Source organism: Rana temporaria, chromosome 1, assembly GCF_905171775.1.
Source record: "Rana temporaria chromosome 1, aRanTem1.1, whole genome shotgun sequence".
In the NCBI taxonomy this organism is placed as follows: domain Eukaryota; kingdom Metazoa; phylum Chordata; class Amphibia; order Anura; family Ranidae; genus Rana; species Rana temporaria.
In genome coordinates, this window is record NC_053489.1 from 673,050,739 (window position 1) to 673,071,369 (window position 20,631).

The window sequence follows — 20,631 nt, forward strand, 5'->3', positions numbered from 1 at the left end:
ACGCTGTTCCTTCCTTTGGAAATATTCAATAAATAAACAATGTCAAAAAATAAAATAAAATATTGCTACAGAGAAAATGATGTGGTCTCTGGCTATATGGTTACACATAAACAGGGAACACTCCCTTTGCTCTCTCCTATCTCTCAGTATTATTCTAAAGAAAGGTTCAAAGTGCAAAGATAACATGCAAAGTATAGTAAAACCATCAACCACATTTAATAACATAACTTCCTGGATTCCTGGACTTTCCTGGACTTTGTATATTATTTTCTACCTGAATAAGAGAGAAAGTTTAAACTTCACACTTTAGTCTTCTGCTTCCAGCGATGGCGTCTTCTCATCTAGAAAAGGAGCTGCTATGCTCCATCTGTCTGAGCATTTATACAGATCCTGTAATGCTGAAATGTGGACACAACTACTGCCGGGACTGTATTGATTGTGGGCTGGATACACAGGAGAGGTCTGGAGGTTATTTCTGTCCTTTTTGCAGAAAGATGTTCCAGGAGCGGCCTGCACTGTTGAGGAACATAACACTGCGTAACATTGCAGAGACTGTGAAGACTCAGGATGAGGCTTCTGAGATGAAGAAGAAGAAACTGAGAAATGTTATGCCCAAACTGATGACAGAGAGAGAGAAGACGGAGAAGAGAGTCCAGAGTCTGCAGGAACGCAGGAGGAACGGACAAGGAAAAGCAGATGATGAGACAGAGAGAGTCACTGTCCTGTTCAGAGACTTCAGGAGTCGTCTGGAAGACCTGGAGAAGAGAGTCCTGAGTGAGATTTCCGGGCAGGTAGAGCGGGTCCTTCTATCACTGTCTGATATGATCCAACAGCTGGAAATAAAGAAGGTCAAGCTGTCCGGGGAGATGCGTCACATTGAGATGCTGTGTAACATGACGGATCCATTGACTGTCCTACAGGAATCAGACACAGGTGACTTGTGTGATACTGAGGATGGAGATGATGAGGACAGAGAGAGACATGATAAACTCCTCCATGATGGAGGGGATCTGGATGTAGCGGGGATCTCACGCACATTACACACATGTTTATCGGTTATAATGTCTGGGTTAAATGTGCAATCGTCTTGCTATTCAACTTTAAGCAAAAGGGTCATAACTCAGTTCAAGGCTGAACTATTCAGACCATGCGCCCAACCCATCCCCACCATAGAACGCCTACACCCCCAGGCTGGAAGACCAAATATTTGGCAACAAACATTGAAGAAGCATGGGGTTACAGACATTTTACTAGATGTGAGCACAGCCGGTAATAATCTACATATATCAAATGATAGGAAAACTGCATCCTTCTCATCATCACATCAAAATCGCCCAGACACACCAAAGAGATTTGAGTGTCCTCAGGTGTTAAGCAATCAGAGTATCTCCTCGGGACAATTTTACTGGGAGGTGGATGTCAGAGGGTCAGGGATCTGGAGAGTCGGGATGTGTTACACCAGTATAGACAAGAGGGGAGATCAGTCATTAATTGGATATAATAAGAAGTCCTGGTGTTTAGAGAAGTGGGGTCATAGTCAGTATTCAATGATACATGACAAGAAGGAGATCCCATTGACAAGCAACATGTCCTCTAATAGAGTCAGGATAGATCTGGATTATGAGCTTGGACGGATCTCTTTTTATGATCTGTGTAGTCCCATCCAACATCTGTACACCTTCACCGCCACCTTCACCGAGCCCCTCCATGCTGCTTTATGGGTATTAGGAGGTTCTATAAGGTTCACAGGGTGGAGAGTCTGTGTGGTGTAATACCTGGCCAAACAATTCCTGGAAAACATTATTTCAAATTTGTTTGGACGGAACTCTTTATGATCTGTGTAGTCCCAGCCAACATCTGTACACCTTTACCGCCACCTTCACCGAGCCCCTCCATGCTGCTTTATGGGTATTAGGAGGTTCTATAACAGCGATGGCAAACCTTGGCACTCCAGATGTTTTGGAACTATATTACCCATGATGCTCAACTATACCACAAAGTGCAAGAGCATCATGGGAAATATAGTTCCAAAACATCCGGGGTGCCAAGGTTCACCATCACTGTTCTATAAGGTTCTTAGGGTGGAGAATCTGAGTGGTGCAATACCTGGCCAAACAATTCCTGGAAAACAATAAAACCTAAAGAAACCTTTTTTATTTCATTTTTTTTTTAATGGAACTCTTTTTATGATCTGTGTAGTCCCAGCCAACATCTCTACACCTTCACCACCACCTTCACCGAGCCCCTCCATGGTCCTTTATGTATATTAGGAGGTTCTATAACAGTGATGGTGAACCTTGGCACTCCAGATGTTTTGGAACTACATTTCCCATGATGGGATCTGCAGGCAAGTGTGTGCTGGTGGAAGAGGTCGGAGTTGTATATAGACTGTATATAGGAGAAGTTGTCCCCGAAGTTGGGCATCCCATAATACCCCATCCACGTTTATTACCCTCAATAAAAAACAAAAAAGTCACTGACTGTTCTTTGACTCTGAGTGAATGTGAAAATTTGGGGTGCCTGGCTGTGCAGGGTGGGGGATCCCAGTTTATGGAAATCTTTTTATGATCTATGTAGTCCCAGCCAACATCTCTACACCTTCACCGCCACCTTCACCAAGCCCCTCCATGGCCCTTTATGGGTATTAGGAGGTTCTGTAACAGTGATGGTGAACCTTGGCACTCCAGATGTTTTGGAGCTACATTTTCCATGATGCTCATCTACACTGCAGAGTGCAGGAACATCATGGGAAATGTAGTTCCAAAACATATGGGTTGCCAAGGTTCACCATCACTGGTCTATAAGGTTCACATGGTGGCAGGGCCGGACTTACCATTGGGCTTGACTGGGCTCAAGCCCATGGGCCCCACCCAATAGGGGGCCCCCTTTTTTTTTAGGGTTCCGGAGGTCCCCAGAGGCCCCCAGGGCCCTGGACGGCAACCCCCCCTTTTTGTATTTATTTTTTATAAAAAAAATTTTTTGTATATATTATATATATATATATATATATATATATATATATATATATATATATATATATATATATATATATATATATATATATTTATAATTATTATTATTATTATTAAAGGGCCCAGTGGTCTCCAGGGCCCCCGGATGGCAACCCCCCCTTTTTTTATAAAAAAAATGTTATTTATATATATATATATATATATATATATATATTATTATTATTAAAGGGCCCAGAGATCTCCAGGGCCCCCGGATGGCAACCCCCCCTTTAATTTTTTTTTATATATTTTTTTTTTATTAAAGGCCACGGAGGTCCCCAGGGCCCCATGTGGCAACCCCCCTTTTTTTATGCATTTTTTTATAAATGTTTTTTTCTTATTAAAGGGCCCCGAGGTTTCTTTTTTATTTTTATTAACCAGTTAACAACCGCCCTATAGACGAAATACGTCTACAAGCGGTTGCTTAACTCTGGGAGGACGTCCATGAACGTCCTCCCAGAATCGTGCTCCCGCGCGCCCTCTGGGGCGCGCACACGGGAATGTCCGTGATCGCCGGGTCCTCCAGACCCGGCGGATCACGGAGCACGGTAAATTGCCGCTGATAGCGGCGGTTTACCACGTGATCGCTCCGTCCAATGACGGAGCGATCACTAGTAAACAAACCGGTGTCATGTGATGACGCCGGTTCCTCCCTCCCCTCTCTGTACCGAACGGTACAGTGTGAGAGAGGAGAGGGGGGAGAGCGGAGGCAGCAGCAGCTGCTGCTGTGGGCTGGATCTGTGACAAATGCAGTCACAGATCCAGCCATCCATCCCTCCCTGTGCAATACTCTGCAATAACACCAATACTCTGCAATAACACCAATACTCTGCAATAACACCAATACTCTGCAATAACACCAATACTCTGCAATACCCCCCATACTCTGCAATACCCCCCATACTCTGCAATACCCCCATACTCTGCAATACCCCAAAATACTCTGCAATACCCCACAATACCCTGCAATACCCCAAAATACTCTGCAACGTCGCCTATGGGATTTTTAAGTAGCGAAGTTTGGCGCCATTCCACAAGCGTGTGCAATTTTGAAGGGTGACATGTTGGGTATCTATTTACTCGGCATAACTTCATCTTTCACATTTATGCAAAACAATAAAGAAAAAATACTAAATTTGCTAAATTTTATAACAGAAACAAAGAAAAATTCATTTTTTTTACAGAATTTTCAGTCATTTTTCTCTTATAGCGCAAAAAATAAAAAACCCAACAGTGATTAAAGCGGGAGTTCACCCAATTCCTTTTTTTTTCTATTTGTTGTGTCTAGGGGAATCGGCTATTTGTTTTAAAATATGATCCGTACTTACCCGTTTTCGAGATGCATCTTCTCCGTCGCTTCCGGGTATGGGTCTTCGGGAGCGGGCGTTCCTTCTTGATTGACAGTCTTCCGAGAGGCTTCCGACGGTCGCATCCATCGCGTCACTCGTAGCCGAAAGAAGCCGAACGTCGGTGCGGCTCTATACTGCGCCTGCGCACCGACGTTCGGCTTCTTTCGGAAAATCGTGACGCGATGGATGCGACCGTCGGAAGCCTCTCGGAAGACTGTCAATCAAGAAGGAACGCCCAGTCCCGCAGCCCATAACCGGAAGCGGCGGAGAAGATGCATCTCGTAAACGGGTAAGTACGGATCATATTTTAAAACAAATAGCCGATTCCCCTAGACAAAACGAGCAGGAATCTAAGGGGAAAATGTGTAAGCTATGGGTGAACCTCCGCTTTAAATACCACCAAAAGAAAGCTCTATTTGTGTGAAAAAAAGGACGAAAATTTCATTTGGGTACAATGTTGTATGACTGAGTAATTGTCATTCAAATTGTGAGAGCACCGAAAGCTGAAAATTGGTCTGGTTATTAAGTGGGTTTACGTGCCCAGTGGTCAAGTGGTTAAAGGGCCCAGAGGTCCCCAGGGCCCCAGATGGCTACCCCCCTTTTTTTATATATACAGTACAGACCAAAAGTTTGGACACACCTTCTCATTCAAAGAGTTTTCTTTATTTTCATGACTATGAAAATTGTAGATTCACACTGAAGGCATGAAAACTATGAAGTAACACATGTGGAATTATACATAACAAAAAAGTGTGAAACAACTGAAAATATATTTCATATTCTAGGTTCTTCAAAGTAGCCACCTTTTGCTTTGATTACTGCTTGGCACACTCTTGGCATTCTCTTGATGAGCTTCAAGAGGTAGTCACCTGGCGCAGCACCCCATCACTCTCCTTCTTGGTCAAATAGCCCTTCCCCCGCCCGGAGGTGTGTTTGGGGTCATTGTCCTGTTGAAAAATAAATGATGGTCCAACTAAACGCAAACCGGATGGAATAGCATGCCGCTGCAAGATGCTGTGGTAGCCATGCTGGTTCAGTATGCCTTCAATTTTGATTAAATCCCCAACAGTGTCACCAGCAAAGCACCCACAGACCATCACACCTCCTCCTCCATGCTTCACGGTGGGAACCAGGCATGTAGAGTCCATCCGTTCACCTTTTCTGCATCGCACAAAGACACAGGGCTGGAACCAAAGATCTCAAGTTTGAACTCATCAGACCAAAGCACAGATTTCCACTGGTCTAATGTCCATTCCTTGTGTTCTTTACCCCAAACAAGTCTCGTCTGCTTGTTGCCTTTCTTTAGCAGTGGTTTCCTAGCAGATATTCTACCATGAAGGCCTGATTCACACAGTCTCCTCTTACCAGTTCTAGAGATGTGTCTGCTCCAAAAGGTGGAAGAACCTAGAATATGAAATATATTTTCAGTTGTTTCACACTTTTTTGTTATGTATAATTCCACATGTGTTACTTCATAGTTTTGATGCCTTCAGTGTGAATCTACAATTTTCATAGTTTATTTCTTATTTTTTTTGTAAACGCCGCCCCCCCCCCCGCCAATTTGCGGCAGCCCCCACGCTTCTCAAATTTCAGGCGGCAGCACCCCCCCGGTTCTCTGCCCCCCCCGGTTCTCTGCCATGCCTTAAGCTGTGTAAGGGGCCCCAAAATTCCTGATGGCGGCCCTGCGCATACCTCCCAACACGACTGCATTCTGCTGGACTTTCCCGCACAGACAGCTTCTTCCCGCAGTCCCGTGAAAGGGTTAAGCAGAAGGAACTGGAGCGGTGTGTGGAGGACTGTGGCTGCTGAAAGGAAGAAAGCTGACAGCCGGGCTAATGACAGTCTGTGGCCCCCGGCTGTCGGCATAGGTGAGAGGCACCCCCCCTGCTAAACAACTTTAATGCGCCCCCCCCGTTCAACAACTTCAATTCCCCCCCCCGCTCAACAACTTTAATGCGCATCCCCCCCGCTCAACAACTATGATCCCCCCTCGCTCAACACCTTCGATCCCCCTCAATTCTCGGCTCCAGGGGGCCCCTTCAACACTCAAGCCCAGGGGCCCCCACCACCCTAAGGCCTGCCCTGCATGGTGGAGAATCTGAGTGGTGTAATACCTGGCCAAACAATTAGTCGAAAACAATAAAACCTAACAAAACCTTTTTTTATTTCAATTGTTTGGGGACGGAACTCTTTTTATGATCTGTGTAGTCCCAACCAACATCTCTACACCTTCATGAGCCCCTCCATGCTGCTTTATGGGTATTAGGTGTTTTTTTAAGGTTCATAGGGTGGAGAGTCTAAGTGGTTGTAATACCTGGCCAAACAATTCCCGGAAACCAATAAAACCTAAAGAAAGCTTTTTTATTTAAAAAAAATGTGTTTTCAATTTCTTTTTATTGATTTATAAAAGATGTTTACAATTATACAAAGTTCATTCAAATATACATTCAATTCTTCTCCTGTGTATCGATAAAGGATTCTAATTGTTATCTTCTAACTTCCTTATTCCGAAACCTTCATTCCTCTATTCTTCTTCAGGAGTTCTACAATCTCACTTACATACTAAACGCACATCCTACATCTCCTTTTCCCTCCTTCTTTTCCTCCTATACCCCCTTAAGGGGTCGATTGTTCCTTTCCATTTATAAACATTCTATTGTTCTTTTTGAGGACTGTAATTCTTCCCATTTTTGCCATATTCCTGGCATTTGATTTTTTATGTATCCTTCTTCTCTTATCTGTCTTTCCATATATTGTATTTCGTTCATTTCACATATTCTGTTATCGTCTGACTTTTTGTTTCTCTCCACTTACGAGCTATTAATGTTCTGGCTGCCATTGTCATATGGTGAAGAATATCCGTTTTAATAACCTTTATTGAATCTGACATTAAAGTTAATAATGAATAGCTGGATTCAGAGAGAGTTAGGCCGGCGTATCAGTAGTACGCCGACCTAACTCGGAATCTGCGCCGTCCTCAGTTTAAGTGTATTCTCAAACAGAGATACACTTAAACCTAGCTAAGATATGACAGGCTGCGCCGTCGTATCTTAGGGTGCAATATTTAGGCTGGCCGCTAGGGGGCGCTTCCGTTGAGTTTGGCGTAGAATATGTAAATGACTAGATATGCCTATTCACGAACGTACGCTTGCCCGTCGCAGTAAAGATACGCCGTTTACGTAAGGCGTTTTCAGGCGTAAAGTTATTCCATCAAATAGCTGGCCTAGTAATGTTAAGTATGGCCGTCGTTCCCGCGTCAAAATTTGAAAAGACGTACACCTGTCGGATCTAACCCAGAAGCCGTCGTATCTTGTTTTGAGGATTCAAAACAAAGATACGACACGGGAAATTTGAAAGTACGCCGGCGTATCAGTAGATACACCGGCGTACTCGCTCTGTGGATCTACCCCTTAGGCAGAAATGAACATTACGGGTCATTTGTTATGATCACAATTTGAAAATGCGAAAATTCGGATATTTGCAAATTTAAAAACAAGAAAGAAAATCTGAAAATTCTAAAGAATAACTAACTAATTAATAGAAACTAACTATTAATTTATAGGCATTGGAATTTCCTTTTAAATGTGTCTGTTAGTGAACGTAACAAATACAAATTTATCCGAAGTTATTATTACAAATTAATAATAAATAATAATAAAAAGATTTTATTATTATTATTGGTATTTATTATTATTAATTCACTACATTCCATTCGTTTAGGAAATTCCAATACCTATAATTTAATAGTTAGTAACAGTTAAGTTATTATTAGTTAGTTATTTAAAATTTCAAAAAATTTTAGAATTTTAGAAATTCCAAATTTTAGAATTTCAGAATTTTAGAATATTCGAATTTACGAATATACGGAAAAATTCGGTAATATGGGTTTTCCTTTCAAATTTGTCTGTTAGTGAACGTAACGAATACAAATTTATCCAAAGTTATTATTACAAATTAATAATAAATAATAATATTAATAATAATAATAAAAAGATTTTATTATTATTTTTGTTATTTAATATTTATTGTTATTTGTTATTATTAATTTGCTATGTTCCATTGGTTTAGATAGGGCATTCGTTATTTCAGGTAATTTGTAAGTTTGGATAAATTCGTATTGATTACGTTCACTACCAGACAAATTTGAAAGGAAATTCCAATACCTATAATTTAATAGTTAGTAAAAGTTAAGTTATTATTAGTTAGTTATTATTAAAAAAAATTGAATTTTCTAAATTATGAATTTTAGAATTTTCTAATTTACGAATTTTCAAATATTCGCACTTACGAATATACAGAAGGATTCGGTAAAAGGGTTTTCCTTTCAAATTTGTCTGTTAGTGAACGTTACAAATACAAATTTAGCTAAAGTTATTATTACAAATTAATAATAAATAAGAATAAGAATAAAAATATTTTATTATAATTATTGTTATTTATTAATTTTTGATTCATTACGTTCCATTGGTTTAGATAGGGCATTCGTTATTTCGGATAATTTGTAAATTTCGGATAAATTCGTATTTATTACGTTCACTACCAGACAAAATTGAAAGGAAATTCCAATACCTATAATTTAATAGTTAGTAAAAGTTAAGTTATTATTAGTTAGTTATTATTAAAAAAATTAGAATTTTCGAAATTATGAATTTTCTAATTTGCGAATTTCCAAATATTCGCACTTACGAATATACGGAAACATTTGGTAAACGGGTTTTCCTTTCAAATTTGTCTGTTAGTGAACGCAACGAATCCAAATTTAGCTGAAGTTATTATTACAAATTAATAATAAATAAGAATAATAATAAAAAGATTTTATTATAATTATTGTTATTTATTATTATTGATTCATTACGTTCCATTCGTTTGGATACGGCATTCGTTATTTCGGATAAATTCGTATTCATTACGTTCACTAATGCACACACGATCGGAAATTCCCACAAGAAAACCGTTGATTTTTTCTGACGGAATGTTGGCTCAAACTTGTCTTGCACACACACACGGTCGCACAAATTTTGTCGGAAATTCCGACCGTCAAGAGCGCGGTGATGTACAAGACGTACGACGAGCCGAGATCAATGAAGTTCAATAGGCAGTTTGGCTCTTCTGCTTGATTCTGAGCATGCGTGTTTTTTTTTTTTGCGCGTCGGAATTGCAGACAGACGAGCAGATTTTCCGATAGGAATTTTTTCCAATCGGAAAAAATAGAGAACCAGCTCTCAATCTTTTGTTGGCGGAAATTCCGACAGCAAAAGTCCGATGGAGCCTACAGACGGTCGGAATTTCCGACAAAAAGCTCACATCGGACTTTTTCGATGGTGTGTACGCGGCATAACAGTCAAATTTGAAAGGAAATTCTCATGCCTATAATTTAATTTGCTAGTAATAGCCAAGTTGTTATTAGTTAGTTATTATTTAACCACTTCCATACCGGGCACTTATGCACCTTCCCGCCCAAACCAATTTTCAGCTTTCAGCGCCGTCGCACTTTGAATGACAATTGCGCGGTCGTGCTATACTGTACCCAAACAAAATTGGCGTCTTTTTTTCCCCACAAATAGAGCTTTCTTTTGGTGGTATTTGATCACCTCTGTGATTTTTTTTGCGCAACAACTAAAAAAAGACTGAAAAATTTGAAAAAATATTTTTTTTGTAAATAAGTATGTTTTCTCTTTCAATTACGGCCACTGATATGGCGGCACTGATGAGGTGGCACTGATGGGCACTGATGAGGTGGCACTGATGGACACCGATGAGGTAGTACTGATGGGCACTGATGAGGTGGCACTGATGGGCACTGATAGGCGGCGCTGGTATGCGGCACTGATGGGCAATCATAGGCGGCACTGATGGACACTCATGGGCGGCACTGATGGGCACTCATGGGCGGCACTGATGGGCACTCATGGGCGGCACAGATGGGCACTCATGAGCGGCACTTATGGGTGGCACTGATAGGTACTTATGGGTGGCACATATGGGCACTGATACATGGGCACTGGGCATGGATGGGCACTGAGGGGTAGCACTGATGGACACTGTAGGGTGGCACTGATGGATCCATGTTGCCAGTCAGTGGCCATTTGTGGGCACTGATTGGCATCTTTTTTTTTACTGACTTTTTTTTTATTGCCCCTTATTATTTTTATTTTTTTGCCCTTCCCTGGTGGTCCAATGTGGGCTTCCCTGGTGGTCCAGTGTGGGCATCCGAGGGGGGGCTGCGCTGATAAACAATCAGCGCGAACCCCCCCTGTCAGGAGAGCCGCCGATCGGCATCAACGGCTCTTCCTGTTTACATCATGATCAGCCGTGATTGGACACGGTTGATCACGTGGTAAAGAGCCTCCGCCAGAGGCTCTTTACCGAGATCGGAGATGCAGGGTGTCAGACTGACACCCCGCATCACCGATCGCCGCGCTGTGAGCCCCCCACGGGCGCACACCGGCATGAAATCCTGTAGGACGTCAATAGACGTCCAGTCAGGATTTCAGAACCACTTCCCGGACGTCAATCTTCTATTGACCGGGCGGAAAGTGGTTAAAGTTTTAGAATTTTAGAAATTACGAATGTTCTAATTTACGGATTTTAGAATATTCGAATTTACGAATATACGGAAGAAAACGATAAACAAGTTTTCCTTAATTTGGATATTTCAGAATTAGCAAATTTGTCAAAATTTGTTAAAAAAAACAATTCAGAACGAAACAAATTGCACATGTCTACCCTGCCCCCCCCCACCCCCCGTTTAGCTGATGGGGCCGGGGGCCCAATACAACAGAATTGGGTTGTACTGCCTTATCAGCGGCCTTGTGGGGAAGACTCTCTGGGGAAGAGTTCTGCAGGCAAGTGGAGGAAGAGGTCGGAAGTTGTATATAGGAGAAGTTGTCCCCGAAGTTGGGCATCCCATAATAACCCGTCATCCCCCATCCAAGTTTATTACCCCTCAATAAAACATAAAAAAAAATCACGGACTGTTCTCTGATTCTGAGTGAATGTGAAAATTTGGGGTGCCTGGCTGTGCAGGGTGGGGGGGGGGATCCCAGTTCATCTGTGGCCCTTAAGGGGGGTTCACCACATGTACACACCTGGCCTTGCCCTTCAGGTAAAAACGCGGCTCTGCTGTAGGGTTTGCTGCCCTTCCCCCAACCACTATTGTAAATAAGCGCTAAGACAGGTGCTCTTTTTTCCATTTCAATTTTTTTACTCAATAAAAGAGCGACGTAGGTTGGTTTAATGTGTTTATAATCAGAAAATCCACAGCTGATGTAAAAATAATCAAATGCGGGGCTAATTGAATCAATTAAGATGTATAGAGTTCAGCGCGATTAAAGAAGGTGCTTAATTGGCAAAATAAATAATTAGGCTTATTAGAGAATTAATAAATTAAATCACAGGGGCGTTCACAAGTTCGCAAGTTGTTGTTTGTTGTGATAAATTGATAATTAATGGAGACAACTTGAAGTGCCCACTTAATCTGCATTCAGAAAAGATCCAAGGTCCCCATGCTATCTCTTAAAGCTGAACCCCAGATATGGATCCATTGCATGATTACATTGGACCGTACCATTGCATGATTACACTGGACCGTACCATTGCATGATTGCATTGGTTCATATCATTGCATGATTACATTGGACCGTACCATTGCATGATTACATTGGTCCGTACCATTGCATGATTACATTGGACCGTACCATTGCATGATTACATTGGACCGTACCATTGCATGATTACATTGGTTCGTACCATTGTATGATTACATTGGACCGTACCATTGCATGATTACATTGGACCGTACCATTGCATGATTACATTGGACCGTACCATTGCTCGACTACATTGGACCGTACCATTGCATGATTACATTGTTCCATACCATTGCATGATTACATTGGACCGTACCATTGCATGATTACATTGGTTCGTACCATTGCATGATTACATTGGACCGTACCATTGCATTAATACATTGGACCATACCATTGCATGATTACATTGGTCCGTACCATTGCATAATTACATTGGACCGTACCATTGCATGATTACTATACAGTAATACTGATCACTGATTGGTTGCTAGAGGTTACAGCATATAATCTTTTCACTGCAGAGGGGCATGATATACATATGAATGCCGCCTTTATTTACATATGAATTCCGCCGGCCTCAGCTATTTACAGATGAATGACAGTTATTTACATGTAAACACGGGGTCTGCAGGTGAGTCATCTGTACACAACAATAGGGCAGAGCTGGTGTCAGGGCTCCATTCCCGGCTCCATTGAGCTCCCGCGCATGCGCGGTACGGCAGCGCGCCGTGTGCGTGGAAGCGCGCACGTGCAGGTATGCGGCAACCCTGGGGCCAATCAGAGGCCGGACACTCCTATTTAAACCAGCAGCCTTCCCTGAACAGGTTGCTGGTTTGTCTTCAGCTCCTATGTGTTTACCTGTTGCCGTACCTGCCTGTTTTGACCCGGAATTCCTGACGACTCTCCTCTCACCTGGAACCTCTGACCCTTTGGCTAATGTTACCTGGATTGCTGTTGTCTCCTGCCCCTTGACCTTGGCTTGCTCTCATGGACTCCCTCTGAACTCTCCTGCCCTTGACCCTCGGCCTGTGACTCGGATTTGCCTTCATCTCCTGTGGACCCTACCAGACTTACCTACCAGTTCCTGCCTGACCAACGCTTGTCTCCAGTCTTCTGCACCTGCCCTGCTTCTGTCAGCTGCACCAAGTCTGCCTGCCAGCTCCCGGCACCGGTGCCTCCTTGTGCCGTCCCTCCTCTGTCCCAACTCCAGGGAGTGGTCTGCACAGGGTCGCAAAGGTGAGCCGCCCTCAGCATCTCGGTCTCGGTGAGTACAGGCTCTGACAGTACAAACCAGCCAGATGTCTGAGACCGACAGGGCACGCTCACCCTTTGAGACGCTGTGCCAAAAGGTCTCCGCCTTAACAGAGGCAGTCCAGAAGCTTCAGGAAGGCTACCTCCAGATTGATGGCCGCCTCCAACAACTGGCCGGTTCCCCAGGTCCATACGCTGCAGCCCTAGCCTCTTCACCCGGACCTTCTGCTGCCCAAGCTCCTGCAAGCCCTGCCATGATGGGGAGTAATCCCGAACCCCGGGTCTCCATGCCCGAGCGATTCTCAGGCGACCGCCGGAAATACCGGGCTTTCAAGAATGCCTGTTCCCTTTACCTGGCCTTGCAACCTAGAACTTTTGCGACCGAAGCTGTTAAGGTTGGATTCGTAATCTCTCTCCTTTCTGAGGAGCCTCAAGCATGGGCACACTCCTTAATGGAACAACGCAGTCCAATACTTGACTCTATGGACACCTTCTTCACCCACATGGGGAAATTATACGACGATCCTCTACGTGCAGCCACAGCGGAGGGTACTCTGCACAGCTTAAATCAAGGGAGACGGCCGGTGGAAGACTACACCGCCGAATTTAGAAAGTGGTCTGCTGACACAGGCTGGAATGAGCTGGCCCTCAGGTACCAATACCGCCAGGGCCTCTCTGAGAACCCAAAGGATGAGCTTGCAAGGTCGGCACCCCCTGCCTCTCTGGAGGATTTAATCCAAACCGCCACTCAGCTGGATAGGCGCCTTCGAGAACGTCGTTCGGAGAAGTTCCAGTCCAACCGGCCTAACTGGGTTCCACCAAGATATGCTCCAGTACCTCCACCTCACCCAGCTCCACCAAACACCTCATTACCCGACCCAGAGCCGATGCAGCTTGGTATAGTACGGGCCCCTCTGACTCCAGAAGAGAGACTCCGGAGGCGTCAATCTAACCTCTGTCTGTACTGCGGAGCCGCCGGACACTTTTTGCGCACTTGCCCAGTAAGGCCTTGTAAGTCGAAACCTCCATCTGCTATCAATTTCCCTGTTACCAGTTTGCCTCAGACTTATGTTATCCTCTTTCTTTCCCTACAGCTCCCGGAAGGGGCAACACGTCTGCCGGCGATAATTGATTCCGGGGCCTGCAGCTGCTTCTTGGACTCATCCTTGGCCCAAAAGCTGCGTATCCCCTGCCGTACCAAGGATTTTCAGCTGCAAGTTCATCTGGCTGACGGCTCTCTTCCCCGTTCCGGATTGATTACCCAGGAAACCCTTCCTCTTTGTGCCATCTCAGATTCTGGGCACCGGGAGTTCCTCTGTTTGGACTTGATCCCGTCCCCCATGTTCCCTATCATTCTGGGTCTCCCTTGGCTACAAGTTCATCTGCCCTGCATTGATTGGCTCAAGAAAGAAGTCAGCTTCCCTTCCACCTACTGTTCCCAGCACTGTCTCGCACCCGTTCCAGTCTCCTGCTCCACGTTAGCTACTCCACCTGAAGACCTACAGCATGTTCCTCCAGCCTACCTAGACTTCAAGGATGTCTTTGACAAAAAACAAGCCGATTGTCTCCCACCACATCGGTCATATGACTGCCCCATTGACCTCTTGCCCGGATCTGAAATTCCCTTTGGGCGCATATTCCCCTTGTCAGAGACTGAGTTGAAGACCCTCAAGGCCTATATTGAAGAAAATTTAAGTAAGAAGTTCATCCGTCCCTCCTCCTCGCCAGCGGGGGCGGGGATCTTCTTTGTCGAGAAAAAAGATGGATCGCTTAGACCCTGCATTGATTATAGGGAGTTAAACAAAATTACCATCAAGAATCGGTACCCGCTGCCTCTAATCCCCGAGCTCTTTCAAAGGTTCCGATCAGCTCAGGTTTTTTCTAAATTGGACCTCCGGGGCGCCTACAATTTGGTCCGAATAAGGGCAGGAGATGAGTGGAAGACTGCGTTCAGGTCCAGATTCGGGCACTTCGAGTATCTGGTCATGCCCTTTGGGCTTTGTAATGCGCCCGCCACTTTCCAGCATCTAGTCAATGACATTTTTCGACAATTTCTAGATGACTTCCTCGTAGTCTACTTGGACGATATTCTCATCTTTTCAGCCACAAAAGAATTACATCGGCAACATGTCAGGCAGGTTCTCACCATCTTGAGACAACGCCGGCTTTATCTCAAATCAGAAAAATGCGAGTTCGAAAAGACATCAGTGCAATTTTTAGGATTCATCATTTCTGTGAATGGGGTAGCCATGGATCCCCAGAAAATCAGTGCTATCCAGGAGTGGGCACCTCCAACAGACAAGAAGGGCGTTCAGCGCTTCATTGGCTTCGCCAATTTTTATAGACGATTCATCATCGGTTTTTCATCAATTGTTTCTCCCATCACCAAGTTGACCCGCCAGGGGCACCGCTTCCAGTGGCCACAAGAGGCTCAGGAGGCCTTTATCAAACTCAAAGCGGCCTTTACCTCGGCACCTGTACTTTGTCATCCGGATTCTACGTTACCTTTTGTTCAAGAAGTGGACGCCTCGGAATCTGCTACAGGCGCTATTCTTTCCCAGAGACAGGGACCGAAGTCGCTTCTTCACCCAGTAGCCTACGCCTCTCGGAAACTAAGTCCTCCTGAGCGCAATTACGACGTAGGCGATAGAGAACTACTGGCCATAAAATTTGCACTGGAGGAGTGGAGGTACCTGCTGGAGGGGGCAGCGCATCCCATTATCATTTTCACTGACCACAGGAACCTGGAATACTTACGGTCTGCAAAACGCCTTAGGCCCAGACAAGCCCGTTGGGCTCTTTTTTTTGCTCGCTTCAATTTCCATATTACCTATCGTCCTGGCGCAAAAAATGGAAAAGCTGATGCCCTCTCCAGGATGTTTCCAGAGACGCCCGATACTTCCGAGCCCAGCACGATCCTGTCACCTCAACATTTTTTGCTTCTCCCTCAAACAGATTTGTTGACTGCTCTAAAGACCGCATGCCAACGGTGCCCTGATCATGAGGTTTCCTCCTTGGAGAAAAAGGACGACCTGCTGTGGTCTCGTGGGAAGATTTTTGTTCCAACAGAGGCAAGACAGTTAATCCTCAGCACCTTCCATGATCGTAAATTGGCTGGCCATTTTGGTACCCGTAAAACTTCCGAACTGGTCTCTCGCTCCTTCTGGTGGCCTAAATGGAGGTCCGACTGCAAGGATTATGTCTCTTCCTGCATTCGCTGCCAGCGGAGTAAGGGGCCAAACACGAAGACCTGGGGGCTGCTGAAACCCCTTCCTATCCCAGAACGGCCCTGGATTGACATCTCCATGGACTTTATTGTCGATTTGCCTCCTTCAGCCGGGTTTACCACGATCCTAGTCGTGGTGGACCGTCTGTCCAAGATGGCGCATTTCTTGCCCATGGTGGGTACGCCCTCCGCGGCAGACACAGCCAAAATCTTTTTTAAAGAGATTATCAAGCTCCATGGAGTGCCCAAAAGCATAGTATCTGACAGAGGTACTCAATTCACATCCAAATTTTGGAAGGAACTTTGCAGAGCTTTGGAAGTGAAGATCTGTCTGTCCTCGGCCTATCACCCTCAAAGTAATGGCCAGACAGAGCGCACTAATCAAACGCTAGAACAGTATCTACGATGCTTTTGCTCAGTCTCCCAAGACGATTGGTCCTTCTTGTTATCTACAGCCGAGTTCGCTTACAATAATTCCATACATTCTTCCACAAACCAAACACCGTTCTGGGCTAACTTCGGTTTCCACCCTTCCTTTTTGCCGGACTCCATCCCGGAAACATCTGTGCCAGCGGTCCAGGAACGTGTGACCTGCATCCAGAAAAACTTTCAGAAGTTACAGGAAAACATGCAGCAAGCTCAGCAGGACTATAAGAGGTTCCATGACAAGGGGAGGAAGGATTGCCCTGTCTTCAAAGTGGGTGAGAAGGTCTGGCTATCCGCCACCAACCTCAAGTTACCTATTCCCTCTCGGAAGCTGGGTCCAAGGTTCATCGGGCCATTTGAGATCAGGCGAGAAATCAACCCAGTAGCTTTTGAGTTGGCTTACCCAGGTCCTACAAGATCCACCCTGTGTTTCACGCCTCCCTGCTTAAGCCCGTTGTGTCTGACCCCTTCAACGGTAGAGAAGAACTGCCGCCACCACCAGTGGAGATTGAGGGGGAAAAGGAATTTGAGGTGGAGGCCATCTTGAATTGTAGGAAGAGAGGAAGACAATTACAATACCTCATCAAATGGAAGGGGTATCCCCCTGAAGACAACTCCTGGGAGCCTTCCCGAAATCTCCATGCCCCTCGTCTGATTCGGGCCTTTCATGCGGAGCACCCTGAGGTGATGGACAGTTTGGGCGTCCGGAGTCCGCCCCTTGGGAGGGGGCACTGTCAGGGCTCCATTCCCGGCTCCATTGAGCTCCCGCGCATGCGCGGTACGGCAGCGCGCCGTGTGCGTGGAAGCGCGCACGTGCAGGTATGCGGCAACCCTGGGGCCAATCAGAGGCCGGACACTCCTATTTAAACCAGCAGCCTTCCCTGAACAGGTTGCTGGTTTGTCTTCAGCTCCTATGTGTTTACCTGTTGCCGTACCTGCCTGTTTTGACCCGGAATTCCTGACGACTCTCCTCTCACCTGGAACCTCTGACCCTTTGGCTAATGTTACCTGGATTGCTGTTGTCTCCTGCCCCTTGACCTTGGCTTGCTCTCATGGACTCCCTCTGAACTCTCCTGCCCTTGACCCTCGGCCTGTGACTCGGATTTGCCTTCATCTCCTGTGGACCCTACCAGACTTACCTACCAGTTCTTGCCTGACCAACGCTTGTCTCCAGTCTTCTGCACCTGCCCTGCTTCTGTCAGCTGCACCAAGTCTGCCTGCCAGCTCCCGGCACCGGTGCCTCCTTGTGCCGTCCCTCCTCTGTCCCAACTCCAGGGAGTGGTCTGCACAGGGTCGCAAAGGTGAGCCGCCCTCAGCATCTCGGTCTCGGTGAGTACAGGCTCTGACAGCTGGGCAGCATTAGTAGCAGCACTTCACACTGAGATACCGGGACACAGCACAGGACTAAAACCTCAAGGGACAAGGGAATTTAAACTGGGATAGTTGGCAAGTATGAGGCAGATTCTTCGGGCCCCACAACAATGACAGGGCCCAGGCCAGCTGTCCCTTTGGCCCTGCCTTAAAAGACGGCCCTGATGTAAATCAGAGGAACCGGTACAACTGTGCAGAACTGAAGCAGAGTTTCGCTTTAACATATTTTTCTATATAAAAGAGAGGGAAAAAAAGACAAAACACAACATTTTTGCCGCCGCTGCGACTCACAACCAGAAACAATCGAGCGCGCCAAACCTGATATTATGCGAGCTGACAGGTGACTTTTGTCATCGAGGTTCTCCTTGAAAGTCTCGTCTTCCTAAATGTCACGCTGGTTTACCTTTCCCTTCCTGGAGGCACGTCGGCGTTTAGAGGAAAACGTCAAGCTATTTTCTTTGCCGGCGATGGGGGCGGCTCAGCGATTCACCAGACAAAGCCAGCCCTGCTGTGATTCAATTTGTACATCACTTTTCCACTTAATTGCTCATTTTTTCTGCCAGACAACAACGCTTTTCACTGCCTTTTGCCGACACCAACACACAATGTTCTTTTTTTTAGGGGGGGAATTCCCCGCTGATAGACAACTGGAAGTGGACCGCATTGACAAAGACTTTGCCGCCGCAGGGGAGTCGGATCTACGGAACGGGAAAGTCGCAGCTGTCTTGCCCCGGTCCTGACATGTGCAGTAAAACGTTGATGAAATGAAACCTTTTGCCCGCCTTTAGGTTTATTGTAGGAGAGGTGCGTCGTAATAGACAGGCGTCATATAAAGGCGACCTCGACGCGTTTCACACAACGTGTTTAACCACTTAAAGTGGAGGTTCACCCAAAAACTTAATTTTTAACATTAGATTGAGGCTAATTTTGTCTAGGGGAATCGGGTGTTTTTTTTTAAAACAAAGCAGTACTTACCGTTTTAGAGAGCGATCTTCCCCGCCGCTTCCGGGTATGGGCTGCGGGACTGGGCGTTCCTATTTGATTGACAGTCTTCCGACAGGCTTCCGACGGTCGCATACATCGCGTCACGATTTTCCGAAAGTAACCGAACGTCGGTGCGCAGGCGCAGTATAGAGCCGCACCGACGTTCGGCTTCTTTCGGCTACTCGTGACGCGATAGATGCGACCGTCGGAAGCTTGTCGGAAGACTGTCAATCAAATAGGAACGGCCGCTCCCGAAGACAGCGGAAGAAGATCGCTCTCTAAAACGGTAAGTACTGCTTTGATTTAAAAAAAACTACCCGATTCCCCTTGACAAAATGAGTCTCGATCTAATGTTAAATTCGGGTGAACCCCCGCTTTAAGACCCGGACCATTATGCAGGTAAAGGACCTGGCCCCTTTTTGCGATGAGACACTGCGTCACTTTAACTGACAATTGCGCGGTCGTGCGACGTGGCTCCCAAACAAAATTGGCGTCCTTTTTTTCCCACAAATAGAGATTTCTTTTGGTGGTATTTGATCACCTCTGCGTTTTTAATTTTTTGCGCTATAAACGAAAATAGAGCGACAATTAAAAAACAAAAAACAATGGGCCAGATTCACGAAAAATTAGGGCGGCGTAACGTATGTCCTTTACATTACTCCGCCGCAAGTTTTCAGTGTAAGTGCTCGATTCACAAAGCACTTACCTGTAACATAAATCCGCCCGACGCAAGCCCGCCTAATTCAAATGGGGCGGGGACCATATAAATAAGGCGCGTTCCCGCACCGAACGTACTGCGCATGCTCCGTTTTGAAATTTCCCGCCGTGCTTTGCGCGAAATGACGTCGCCCCGACGTAATGTTTTGAATGGCGACATACGTAACGTACTTTCGTATTCCCAGACGACTTACGCAAAAAAAAATTGAAATTCGACGCGGGAACAACGGACATACTTTAACATGGGCTGTCTATTGTTACACCACCTAAATAGCAGCCGTAACTTTGCGACGCGAAAAGCCGACTAGCGACGACGTAAGAGAATGCGACGAACGCGCATACCTTCGTGGATCGCCGTAAACAGCTAATTAGCATACCCGACGCAGAAAACGACGCGAACTCCACCCAGCGGAGGCCGAAGTATTGCATCCTAAGATCCGAAGGCGTACGAAGCCGTAAGCCTGTCGGATCTTAGCCAAAAGCCGTCGTATCTTTGTTTGTGAATGACAAATAAAGATACGACGCGGCAAATTTGAAAGTACGCCGGAGTATCAGCAGATACTCCGGCGTACTTATTCTGTGAATCTGGCCCAATATTTTTTACTTTTTGCAATAATAAATATCCCCCCAAAAAATATATATAAAAAGGCCGATGTGTATTCTTCTACATATTTTTGGTAACAAAAAAAAAAATCGACAATTTT

General features: G+C 45.4%; 1 protein-coding gene across 1 annotated transcript; it reads left to right on the top strand.

Annotated features, from left to right (window-relative positions):
- The first annotated feature begins 319 nt into the window (after positions 1-319).
- Positions 320-1,965, top strand: LOC120925071 (E3 ubiquitin-protein ligase TRIM39-like). Its single transcript, XM_040335954.1, has one exon. It carries the CDS (start codon positions 327-329, stop codon positions 1,770-1,772), a length of 1,446 nt encoding a protein of 481 aa, XP_040191888.1. The 5' UTR covers positions 320-326; the 3' UTR covers positions 1,773-1,965.
- The last annotated feature ends 18,666 nt before the right edge of the window (positions 1,966-20,631 follow it).